The sequence below is a fragment of the Cuculus canorus genome, chromosome 1, assembly GCF_017976375.1.
Source record: "Cuculus canorus isolate bCucCan1 chromosome 1, bCucCan1.pri, whole genome shotgun sequence".
NCBI classification, from domain to species: Eukaryota; Metazoa; Chordata; class Aves; order Cuculiformes; family Cuculidae; genus Cuculus; species Cuculus canorus.
This window is the reverse complement of record NC_071401.1, coordinates 3,339,405-3,352,249: the sequence shown is the minus strand read 5'-3', so window position 1 is coordinate 3,352,249 and position 12,845 is coordinate 3,339,405. Positions and strand designations below refer to the sequence as shown.

Genomic DNA, 12,845 nt, shown 5'->3' with positions numbered 1-12,845 from the left:
AAGGCTCCCATCAGGTACTGGAAGACCTGCTGTGGTCCTGCACAGGTGCCACACTGAGAAAACTGAGGGGCATTTGCAGGAGTTCTCTTGTCATGTGCTACAAAAAACTACAAATTTTTGTCCCTCACAAAGATCCAGGTCCCTTTAGCACCTCTAAAAAAAATGAGGTCATTTTTATGCAAGTGACCAATTATACATTAAGACACTTGTAAGTTTAAAATACTGCTCCAGTTTAGGAATGAAGAAAAAAAAATACTGCCCAATAACACAATTGCGAAATCAAGGGCTTTTGGGCAAGGTAAACTGTCGTGTGTTAGCTTGCTTCTAAAACCAAATTTGTTTTCTGTGTTTCTGTGGGAAATCAAAGGATGTTATAAACTGAGTCATGCGGTTATTGACTTTAGCAAGCACAGAACTAATATAAATAGAGAAACACTGGCAAGCCTGGAGCAGAAGAAGAGATTGAGAGGTCTTCTACAGGGGCTGATAGGACAAGGAGACAGAGATGAAGAAAAAGCTCATTGCTTTCCTTGGGTTAGTGTATGTTGCATGTTCTTGTGCTTTCCCGTTGGTACCAGAAAAAGAAAAGGAAGACATGCAGTTTGCTAAGGTAAGGACTACAGAAAGAACTTAATAAATAATTTATCGAGAAAATGAACATAGTAGTGTATCATTGATGTAGAATATTCTGTTATTTCTCTGCTTATGTTCTGAGTTGTTGCTTTTCCTTCCCCATCAGAAATATCTGGAAAATTTTTATGATTTTAAAGAAGAGAAAAGTTCTCTCTTTAAATCAAAGAATCTCAACCACATGACTGAAAAAATCCGAGAAATGCAGTCATTCTTTGGGCTGGAGGTGACTGGCGAGCTGAATCGTAAAACACTGGACATGATGAAGCAGCCCAGATGTGGAATACCAGATGTCCGTTCATATAGCACCTTCCCGCAGAGCCCTAGGTGGAAGAAAGAAGATGTGACATATCGGTAACATATGTTAAAACATGTTTCTCTGTACACCACTGGGAAGCTTTGTTAATGTTAGGCAGAAGTAATGTCAACAGGTTCTTTACTATTTGTTCCTATATTTACCCATATAAAAGCCCAATTCAAGATGAAAGGGCCACAACTGTGAGGAATATTCACATCCTTTTCTTTAGGCTCCTAAACAGTGATGAGAACAACAAAATAAGAGTTGACATTAGTTAGTTAACAGCCTGCTAGAATATACTCAGTGGATAAAAGAGGTACAACTGAGAGTACATAAGCTAGGTTTTCTGAGAGATTGAAAGAAAACTGTGAAATCTTTCTCTGTTATGTAAGCAAACAATTTGAAAATAAGCAAATCGAGACATATAAATAATAATAATCAGTGATTAAACTATTTGACCTTGCTACTATGTGCCGCAGCCACACGTGATCTGATTGCTTTTAATTCCATCTTCCTTATTTCACAGGATTTTGAACTACACTCCAGACATGCTACAAGCTGATGTAGAGGAAGCAATTGCAAAAGCCTTCCAGCTCTGGAGCAGTGTTACGCCGTTGAGATTCACCAGGCTCTACAGCGGTCAAGCAGATATAATGATCTCCTTTGCATCTGGATGTAAGGGGACTCCCTTTCTTGAGATTGATAGGTATTTACCACTTTCTCAAACTGAGATGATGAAAAGCATCACTTTTTTTCCTCCTTTTTTTTTTAGTTCATGGTGACTTCTATTCCTTTGATGGTCCAGGAGGAACTCTAGCTCATGCCTACCCACCTGGCAATGGCATAGGAGGAGATGCTCACTTTGATGAAGATGAAAACTGGACCAAATTTACTACCTATAGTGGTAGGTAACCTTAAATATTGGGTTGCTTGCTTTTCATTAGACATCATTGCCATGAAGACACCATGAAGTTGTGGATCCCATGGCAGTAGTTCCAGTATTTACTGAGATGTAAAACGTCAGAGAATTTAGTAAAATTACTCTGCATATTTTGACCAGGGCTGAAGTTGTGACAGTTCCCTGAAGTTAATGCACAGGCTGCAGTTGCAGGTCCAGTGAAGGAAATGAGATTAGTATGAAACAGCAATATTGGGTAATCATTACATTGTAGGGCAGGGATTTTTCACCCTCAGGTAATAACCTTAAAAGTTGTAATACTGAGCTGACAATTTTTTTTTTTTTGATTTAAAATTAAGGAAATCTTTAACTTCTGCAAAAGCAAAAAAAACTTGAGTTTGTTAGTAAATATTATGTAATTAAATATACTAGTGAGCTGTTCTGATTTCCAGCAATGTTCAGGATGATGGTAGATGTTACTGGTCTTTGTGAATTAGTTACCAGGTGAATTCCATATCATTTATGATTCTCAAAATCTCATCAGATGACTAAAACATTCTCACTCAGTTTTCAGGCATTATTAACACTAAAGAACCTTTAGTTCTTTGTTGACAGGAAAATCTCTGCAACATCTGCAAAACCTGTCCCCAGACTGATTTCCCCACAGGACATAAATGCTGACAATTCCAATCTCTTTTCTCCTCCAGGATGCCAGAGAACATCTTACTTTGGACATAGTTAGATTTTGCTCTTTCTTAAGACCATGAACAATACATCATGCATGAAAGGACGGCATACATATCCCTATCATGCAAGAAAATGTATCTAGTCTTTGTTCTTGATTTTTTTTTAGGATACAACTTATTTCTCGTTGCTGCTCATGAGTTGGGCCACTCCCTGGGTCTTGGTCATTCCAATGTCTTTGGTGCTTTGATGTACCCCATCTATATGGCGCAGGATACAAGGAACTACAGGCTTCCTCAGGATGATATTGATGGCATTCAGGCCCTCTATGGTAAGCAAAAAGTTTTGTTTCCTTCTTACCGGGGGAGGTTCACATTAGACATCAGGAAAAATTCCTTTACCACAAGGGTTCTCAGGTACAGAAAGAGCTGCCCAGGGAGGTGGTTGAGTCCCCATCCCTGGAGATATTTAAAAGACAGGTAGGTTAAGTGCTTAGGGATAAGATTTAGCAGTGTATAGCTATGGCTGTGCTTGATGATCTCAAAGGTCTTTTCCAACCTAGTGATTCTACGATTCTATGATTTTTTGGAGGATGGTGGATAAGCATTTTTCATGAATTTTACCCAATAGCTAAAATATACTAAACTTCCTATCTCAAGTAGGATATTATGGTTCAATTTCCTGATATTATTTTGGGGCAAAACTCTTTGTATCTTTGTTGCTAAGAGACCATGTCTGCAAAACGAAGTCTGTGGGCTGTATCCATGCCAGTAAGACAGAAGGTCCAGGAGATTTTCTTCAAAGATTTCAGAGGAACAGCCCATGTCTGTAGCATTAAACTCTCTTACCTTCCACAAAAGGGTGGTCACATATACAACTGCCCTATGGAAATGGTGTTTCCTGTACATTCACTCCTAAGCACAAACAGTTTAAGAGTCCAATGGCTTGTCAAGGAAAAACAATGCTAGAGATCATTTTAAGATTCAGCATCACAGATAACCAAGTTAAATCACCCAGGAACTGTCTATGGCATTAATTTACTAGTTGAGTTTTAACCTTGAGAAACCTATGCATTTAGCTTGAAATGGTACATACTGAAGCTCTTCAACATGAAATGCTCTAATTCGCCTTCCAATTCCATTTACCTCTTCCCCAAAGGATCCCCCAGGGAATCTCCTGCATTTCCAACAAAAGGTCTTCCCCCACAAGAGCCAACTAAAATGACACCTGCAGAATCACCAACTGAAATGCCACCCCGGAAAGAACCAACAGAAATGACACCCTCCAAAACACCCAGAAGACCAAAGGACTGCGACCCTGATTTGACTTTTGATGCTATAACCACTCTCCGTGGGGAAACACTGTTCTTCAAAGACAGGTAAGTGCTTTCATTTCCAGCAACACATTTTTGTGAGGATCACAAAGGCAAAGCATAAAGTTCAGTTCAAGGAATTTATCTTCCTTTGGTTAGAAAGGGAGATATTTCTTTCTGAATGTATTAAGGCAATTTTGCAAAATTTTACTAGCCCAGAGGGCGGGGCTGGGTGAGTAACACAATTTACTGACAGGTGAGTAAAATGTTTTAAGCCATCACCGACCATCACCCACACCTGTTAAAATTGTGCAAAGCTGAATAATCCCAGTGTCACTCCTCAGCCTGCAGCTGCTTTGCGTGCAGCACCATCCTAGTCACATCATCCCACATGTGAGATGAGAGAGTTGGGGCTGTTCAGTCTGGAGAAGAGAAGGCTCTGAGGAGACCTTTTAATGACTTTCCAGTACCTGAAGGGGCTAAAAGAAAGCTGGGAAGGGACTGTTCACAGAGGCTTGTAGTGATAGGACTAGGAACAATGGCTTTAAATTGGAAGGGGCAGATTTAGACTAGACATAAGGAGGAAATTCTTCACAATGAGGGCAGTGAGGTACTAGAACAGGTTGCCCAGAGAAGTTGTGGCTGCCCCATCCCTGGAGGTGTTCAAGACCAGGTTGGATGAGACCTTGGGCAGCCTGATCTAGCGGTATGTGCCCATGCCCATGGCAGCGGTGTTTGAACTAGATGATTTTTAAGGCCCCTTCCAACCCAAACTATTCTATGATTCTATGTAGATAATATCTGTGGTGACTTTTGGTGACATTCCAACCTAGGAGTCTGCACTGGACACTGCCCAGTAGTGTCTGCAGGGAGCCCTTGCTGTTACAGGTGTCCACTTTTTAGGCCTGCTCTGACACTGGGCACAGTAGTGGGCTGTTGGCTGGGCACATCCACCCTGATGAGGAAGAATAGCATGCCAGGCCTAGAGTTTCACCCATTTCTTGGGTTGGTAATTATGTTTTGATTGAACAAGTTTCCCTTGATAATGGGGGCCTGATATTTCTTCTAAAATACATAATGAAGAATTGTAGCTTAAAAAATTCATAATTTTCAGGGGAGGGAGGAGCAGTCCCTTTTTAAATTATGTTTTAATATATTTCTCAGAAATATTTAATGAACGTTTGTAACCAAATTGAAATTAACAGTGCAGCTGTGCCTACTTGCACAGAACATGATGAAGAAAAATCAGGTTAGGGTCCCAGAGAAGAATCACAGAATCACAGAATCACAAGGTCGGAAAGGACCCATTGGATCATCGAGTCCAACCATTCCTAACACTCCCTAAACCATGTCCCTAAGCACTTCATCCACCCGTTCCTTAAACACCTCCAGGGAAGGTGACTCGACCACCTCCCTGGGCAGCCTGTTCCAGTACCCAATGACTCTTACTGTGAAGAATTTTTTTCTGATATCCAAGAAGTCTACAGGGCCACCAGGTGCCTCTGCCTGAGCTGAGAATTTGGACCAAATTACCTTCAGAGGCCGCTTCCAACCTCAGCTTTTCTGTGATCTCAGAGCAATCTATAGTAAAGAGCAAATATCCATGAAAGAGCAGGGTAAAGTGAAGCCCTTCATCCCAAGAAGGGTGATATCTTTCCCTCATAAGGATAATCAACACCCAGAGGGTAGGATTTGAAGTACCTTTCTGTGCTACTGATCTCCTAGTGAAATATGAACAATGAAACTCTGCTGTTTTCATTTCTATCAGCTATGTCTGGCGCAAAAGCCCATATTTCTCAGACATTGAGCATGACACCATCTCCTCGTTCTGGCCATCACTGGCAGCTGGCTTTGATGCTGCTTATGAGGTTGACAAGAAGGATCAAGTGTTATTTTTTAAAGGTAATTCTCTTAAATTTCCCTCAGTCCTTTTTACGAATGAATAAAGTTGTAACAGTAGTAGTGTTAATGTCATGTAATAATTAAGAAAGTAATAATAATACTAAAACTAATACAATATTTTCTTAATAATCAAATCCATTTTCATTGTGAAAATGCTGTTCTTGTCTCTAACTAATGCTGCTTCACAATAACCCTGTAAAATACAGTGCTCTTCTTTTGACAGTGAGAGCTGTTCACAAGTGAGGAAACATTAATTGCCTCACCAGTCTCATGTTGAAGAATTTCTTCCTTATGTCTTGTCTAAAACTGGAAAGGGGCAGATTTAGACTAGACATAGGGAAGAATTTCTTCATGATGAGAGTGGTGAGACACTGGTACAGGTTGCCCAGGGGAGTCGTGTCTGCCCCGTTCCGGGAATTGTTGAAGACCAGGTTCGATGGGGCCTTGGGCAGCCTGATCCAGTGGGATGTGTCCTTGCCCACAGCAGTGGGTTGGAACTAGATGATCTTTAAGATCCCTTCCAACCCAAACTATTCTATGATTCTATGATTAAGTCATAAAAATACATTTTTAAATGTGCCAAATACACCTAGAAAATAGGTTGAGTTTTAAATATCAAGCTAATAATCTAACATAAAAAGTGGAAAATCCAACAAATCTGAAACATTCGATCTTATGTGTGCCCTAAAGGGTTAAGTTCTCAGCTAGCTATCTGTTCTGCTTGGTGGCATTTTCTTCACAGAAAGCTCTGGGGCTTTGATGTAAAGGATCTCAGCCTCCTCAAGAATCCCTACTTACTTTTCCTGATTTTCCTTCAGACAACCAGTATTGGGCTGTCAGTGGCTACAGTATAGAGTCAGGATTCCCCAAACCTATTCAGAACCTGGGCTTCCCCACCAACATCAGGAAAATTGATGCAGCTGTTCATGATCAAAAGACCAAGACAACCTACTTCTTTGTAGGCAACGTGTACTGGAGGTAAGGCTCATTCCTCTTTTGCAGAGAAGATAACCAGAATAGCTTTTAAAATGTCAAGATCTATTAGAATTTGTACAGTAAGTTTATGACCTCTTGTTGCCAGCCTTCTCAGCCAGTATAAAGCTGAATTTCAGAGGTAATTACTCATGTCTTTTTATAGAACAAAGTGTAACACCTGATATAAACTTCCATTTACTGTTACCAGTCTGTGATTAACAGACACAAGTGAATCAGCTGTATTTACCCATTAGGAAGCAGTATTACATGAAATCACTATAAAAGTTTGATATGAGTAGATTTTGTCACCATGTCATGCATTCGCTCAATAGGTATTATGGGAATGAAGCGGTCTCCGAAAATTATAAATGACAAATCTATTGAGAAAACTATGAAAGGGACTTAAATTGTTCACTTTTTAAGAAACAGTTCAGCTGAGCAGTAGTGTTAGCCCTAATAATTAAGCTGTAATATTGTCTTGAAAGACTATTTTTACGCCAGAAGTTTACATTCCACTCATAGTGTCACTTCATAGACTGGATACTGTAAAATTAAAATAGTCTGTTTGAATGATGATTTAAGTTTATTACTTAATATAAGCCAAATCCAGCCTTGTTGTCAGTCTCAGAGAGTGGAAGTGAACTCTTTAGTTTTACATTGTGAAAACAGCCTTGCACAGACCACTAAAAATATGAATATTCACACAGCCAGGATTTATATAGTTCTATGAGATCACAGATGCTCACAGTGACTGAATTTTCAGCCGAGAGTAAGCTTATTTAGAAAAATTTCACCCGGTTTTAATATTGAACAGCCACAGGCTTATTTTTTGTTTTCATGCAATTTCTTTATTTAGTTTCAATGAAAATACCCAGTCAATGGAAAGAGGATATCCAAGAAAAATAGCAGCTGATTTTCCAGGAATTGGCCACCCGATTGATGCTGCCCTTCACAAAAATGGTAAATAAATTAAAATTTAATTAAGAGGAAAGCAAAAGACACCAACCAAAGCAAAAAAAGTATATGTTTCAAATAAATATGTATATATATGAAATGCTCTGATTTTTTTTTAATCACCCAAGAAAATAACTGGTATATATCGATACATGTACAGAAACAAAATAATGATTTGCCAATATTTTCTCCTTCCAATTCCAGGACTTTTCTACTTTTTTCATGGCTCAAACCAGTATGAAGTTGATATCAAGAGCAAGAAACTCATCCGTGTAATGAAAAGCAACAGCTGGCTTAATTGCTAGAAATATTAAGCAATTGTGCTGAGCTTTATTTGTATCACAAATGTTTTTTTCATGTTCCTTGGTTATAAACAGTGTCATTCAGCTTTTACCCTGCATCTAAGTCTGAAATGATGGCCTTTGATAATTCTAATTTAAAACTTTAAAACTCAATGTACAGTTTTAATTTATTTTGTTTTCCAACTATTTATTAATCAAGTTGTTTTTGAGAAATAAAGTATTTTGCTTGAGTACTGCATTTGCGTGTTCTGGTTCATTCTGCTGCAGACAGAGCATCTGATATAACCACACACAAGCCTGAACGGTGCCAGGACCCCACCGTCATGTTTAGCAGGGTTCAGTGTCCCTAAGGGGAAGTTAAAGAGAGGCAGAAGTGGGTGAGCAGTTTTGACAGGCAATAAGAAATTACCTGAGGAACAGAGGAGGGAAATAAAGACACTCAAGAACAATGCAGGAGATGCAGAAGAAGTAGGAGACCTTATTGCTCTCTACAACTACTTGAAAGGAAGTTGTAGAGAGGATGATGCTGGCCTCTTCTCCCAAGTGTCAGGTGATAGGACTAGGGAGAATGGCTTCAAGCTGCGTCAGGGGAGGTTCAGATTGGATATCAGGGAAACATTTTTCACCAAAAGGGTCAACGGGTACTGGCAGAGGCTGCCCAGGGAGGTGGTTGAGTCCCCGTCCCTGGAGGTGTTTAAAAGATGGGTATATGAGGTGCTCAGGGACATGGTTTAGTGGCAGATAGGAATGGTTGGACTCGATGATCTCAGAGGTCTTTTCAAACCTGGTGATTCTTTGATTCTATACAACAATATAGGAAGGGCTGTGGAGAGACTGGTGGCTGTGGCCTCACCTGCCATGATCCTACGGCATGGGGACAGAGGGGTCAGGGCAGCGATAGGTGCCTACTGATAGGTGGGGAACATGGCAATGGGCTGAGAGGACCCATGCTCCAGTGCCAGTGTGGCTGGTCTTGGTGGGTAGGGTCATTGATACAGCAGGACATGAGCCATCAGAGAGGAGGGTAAGTGTCTGATTTTGAAGATGGAGACAGAATGCCACAAGGTGGGAGGTGATGTAGATATGGTCGTAGGACTCCTGGAAGGCAGTGGATTACCTCTGCTGAGTTGTGACCACGTGCCATGGTAATGGAGTCAAGGCTGGTTGTCCAGCTAGAGATGCCGGACAAGAAACCACTGACAAGAATCAATTCCCAGAGCAAAAAAGCCGAAGTGAAAAGAAAAAAATACCAGGATTTTCATATAACTACCACAGACTAATCCTCCAGAAGTAAAGTGGTGAGACACAGACAAAAACACACTTCCTCCACCCACCTTGTTTAGGTACCCCTAACAGGGCAAAATCTCAGTGACTAAAGTACTTCTTGGGCTACAAGAAAGCTTGGCTGAAGTCAGTCCTCTCCTTGAAGGTATTTAACCCTGTCTTTCACAGCACTGCTATGATGATGTGATTGCATAAATAGGTTGATGACTCCTTCCTATTTTTCATTTTCTGGCAGAATTGGCAAAGGCGGCAAGAAGGGACGGGAATGGCTGAAGACAGTCTTCCAGTTACCACAGGTCAAGTCCCATCAGGCAGAGGTTAGATTTGCTCCCAGTCTTCTGCACAGGGCAGGTCACTCAGACATCTGGTCAAAAGACTTACTAACAGCTGTCACTTCATCCATCAAGGCCTGAGGAAGCTATGCGTCTCCCACCGCGCTAACAGATAAGACAGGGGACAGGCAACCAAACTGCCATGTCTTTGCAAACCTCTTCTTTTCCACATTCTGCTTCTCATAGATGCTTTGCACCATGCTAGATACACACTGAACACCACTAAAGCAAGGCCTAAAACCAGCCTAGGTGAGAAATTAAGCCTTGAATCCCAGCAGGGCTTAAAAATCATGTCAGGACTGAACGACTCAAGGTTACCACAAAGGCAGTGGTGAAGTCATGGACTGACAAGTGGATGAGCTCACCTGGCAGTAGTCCAGGCAGGACAGAGATACAGGAAAACCGATGTTGCCCCAACATCTCCCAATATCTTTCTCAATAGCTTGTGCTGTGTACACAGCTGGTCTAGAAAAACTTCAGTCCAAAACCTTTAGGTGCCTCCAGGGTTAGGCAGGGCGCTTGTGAGTACTGCTTGTACATAAAGGGTAGAGTTAATTCTCTTTGATTTTAAAAGTGCCTACACGCTTTGATAATCTAACTAGATATAGGCTTGTATGTGAAGGCTACCTTCAGAAATCAGGTCTTTAGGCTCTGGTTGTTGGCTGAAACTTGAAAATGGTTAAGGAGGAACCAAAAAGACCATTTCAGCAAAAGTGAAGCAGAACACCGATGATGTTTATGATGATTCACCTTGGCAATTGCATTAACTTATTTCTTACATAAGGTTGGTACCGTTCTTTAGTTATGACCTCAAGGAAGCAGCTAAATTAAAATACTCCCTCCATCTCCAGGTATTAATTAGCTTAAACTACTGGTTTGGGAAAAATTAATGATATCTATTGGGCTATGAAGAAGAATCTAGAAAGTGTCCTGTATTTCACTCTAACGTGGACCATAAATTGAAGACAACATGGCATGGATTTCAACTGGACAAGGGGATGGGTGAGATGTATTAGCATCAGATACAGATTTTTCAGCTCTGTTTATCCTTTGTTAATGTCTTAAACCTTAACAACGAAAGAACATTACTTCCCGTTTGGGAAAAGCAATGAAGTTCCTGGCAAATGGTACGATAACACATAATTCAGGCGGGTTTGGAAATAGTCATGTTGGAGCTGCCTGTCTACACTTAGTGAGCAAGAGAAGATTTCTTGTAACCATGATTTTGTTATAACTCATAAATGATTTCTGGAATTAGAGGCCTCTTGGATACCAGCAGGGAAAATTTGTCTACAAACATAATTGCAAGTACTCATCCTGCATGAATATGAACTTTCCCTGGAGTCTGAGACCAGGCATGTAAAAGGAAGCACACAAAAAAATCCAGTTTCATCTGAAATTCTTAACTGCACAACTTTTGTCCCAGACTCGATCTCTTGCACATGAAAACTCAGGCAAAAAATGCCTTAACGGTTTCACTGGCAGTTTAATACAGCCCTTATGGAGTGCTAGATGTGTGAGCTTCTAACGGTATATACTAACATTATTCCTAGATATTTAGGAAGAAATTCTTCATGCTGAGGGTGGCGAGGCACTGGCACAGGTTGCACAGGGAAGCTGTGGCTGTCCCATCCCTGGAAGTGTCGAAGGCCAGGTTGGATGGATGGAGCCCTGAACAGCCTAGTCTACTATGAGGTGTCCCTGCCCATGGCAGGGGTGTTGGAACTGGATGGGCTTTCAGATACCTTCCACCCCAAACCACTCCATGATTCTATGTTTCTATGACTCTAACACAAAAATGTGAGGAGCACAAGAAGGAAAAAGATTCTGGGGAGTGTGTGCTTTCCTGGCACTTCAGTCATATATGCTGAGACACCTGTAAACGCTGCAGCAAAGCAACAGGCTCCAGATCTGAATGTCTGACTGTTCAGTCAAAAACACTCACTCTGAACCTGGAAGACTGCTTTAGTCCCACTAGCAGCAGCTGTCGTGGCTTTTTGGGAAGGAGAACAAGTGTGTTACACAGAAGTCTTTGGAGATGTGACAAGGATCTTCTGGATTTCCTCTTTCCAGCCTGATTTTCAAGGCAGTTGCTAGGGCTGCAGAGGAAATTTGGAAGTATGCGTCTAACGCTGCTCTCTGTGCCTGGGATTTAAGATCTTCCTGGACAGTTTTTGCATGAAAAGCAAGACTCCATTCCCAGATTCAAAGAGTACTGCCACAGGTAAGACGAAAATGAAGAATTAAGCTGCCAGGAGGATATGAGTACTCAGTGCTGGAGAGCAAGGGCGACTTGTGTGCAAGCTGACTGGGACAAGAGGGGTGCTGTCAGTGAATCAGCATTACTGTGCTGGAGACAGATGACTGTTATATAAGAGCCAGAAGGAGGTCACACACTCATCTTCATCAGCAATATGATATTTTTGTGGCTAGGTTTGTGCAGCCGGGTCTGAGGATTTGCAGCAGAGCCAGGAAGGATTTGCTGAAGGCGCTGAGTTAAGCATCATTCATCAGCAGCACTGGCTGAACCTGAAGTTTTGCAGCACAGAAGCTTCCTGGATGTAGACCTGCTCTCCAAGGTTTTGGTCAGGGGTCCTACACTGCTGCCAGAGTCCAACCTAGCCAGAACTCTGAGAGTGCACTAGGCAGCAGAGTGAGGCAGTTTCAAGCTCCATGTAATTAAGTCTTCGCCCTTTGCAGAACAAACCAACATAATTATGACTCATTGAGGCTCTATGAGATTGTTTTTTTCACTTTTCTCTATACCACAATATGTATTAGGTTTTGAATATATAAACCCTACAGTTGCAATAACCTTGCCAAAAAAAAGGAGCAAATTTTAACACTTCTTGCCAGAATTACGTATCTTTCTCTGTTAGAGCTAACAGGGGCTGGGGCTACAGGAATGCGTGCAAGACAGAAGATTGACGTTGGAAGAGGGAAAGATAAGAGCAAACTTAAGAGACTATCCAGGTGCTTTTAAAGGTTGAAAGAAGGAGAACAGAGCAATTTTCACACTCCTTTAAATCAAAGCAAGAGATTGTCATTATATTGTCACCTCAAATGACAGCATCAGAGATCTCTATACTTACGGCATTTTCTTCATAAAGAATGTTCTCAGTGACTGAAAAAATGGTTGAGGAGGTGATTGATCTCTTGAGGGCAATGATGAATAGTATCAAGGAAAGTGTGAAGGAGATTGATGGCTATAGACTGGAGAGGGCAGACTTAGACTAGACATAAGGAGTGATTTCTTCACAATGAGAGTGGTGAG

General features: G+C 41.2%; 1 protein-coding gene across 1 annotated transcript; it reads left to right on the top strand.

Annotated features, from left to right (window-relative positions):
• The first annotated feature begins 467 nt into the window (after nt 1-467).
• LOC104064703 (stromelysin-1-like) lies at nt 468-8,152 on the top strand. The gene is made up of 10 exons (XM_054074825.1): nt 468-610; nt 740-984; nt 1,455-1,603; nt 1,701-1,832; nt 2,680-2,841; nt 3,669-3,888; nt 5,591-5,724; nt 6,543-6,702; nt 7,556-7,659; nt 7,858-8,152. The coding sequence occupies exons 1-10, from the start codon at nt 506-508 to the stop codon at nt 7,956-7,958; spliced, it is 1,512 nt and encodes a 503-aa protein (XP_053930800.1). The 5' UTR covers nt 468-505; the 3' UTR covers nt 7,959-8,152.
• The last annotated feature ends 4,693 nt before the right edge of the window (nt 8,153-12,845 follow it).

Coding starts and splice junctions, on each gene's coding strand:
- LOC104064703 (XM_054074825.1), top strand. CDS start 506: ATGAAGAAAAAGCTCATTGCTTTCCTTGGGTTAGTGTATGTTGCATGT. Junction 1,833..2,679: donor CAAATTTACTACCTATAGTG/GTAGGTAACCTT, acceptor ATTTTTTTTTAG/GATACAACTTATTTCTCGTT. Junction 2,842..3,668: donor TGGCATTCAGGCCCTCTATG/GTAAGCAAAAAG, acceptor TCTTCCCCAAAG/GATCCCCCAGGGAATCTCCT.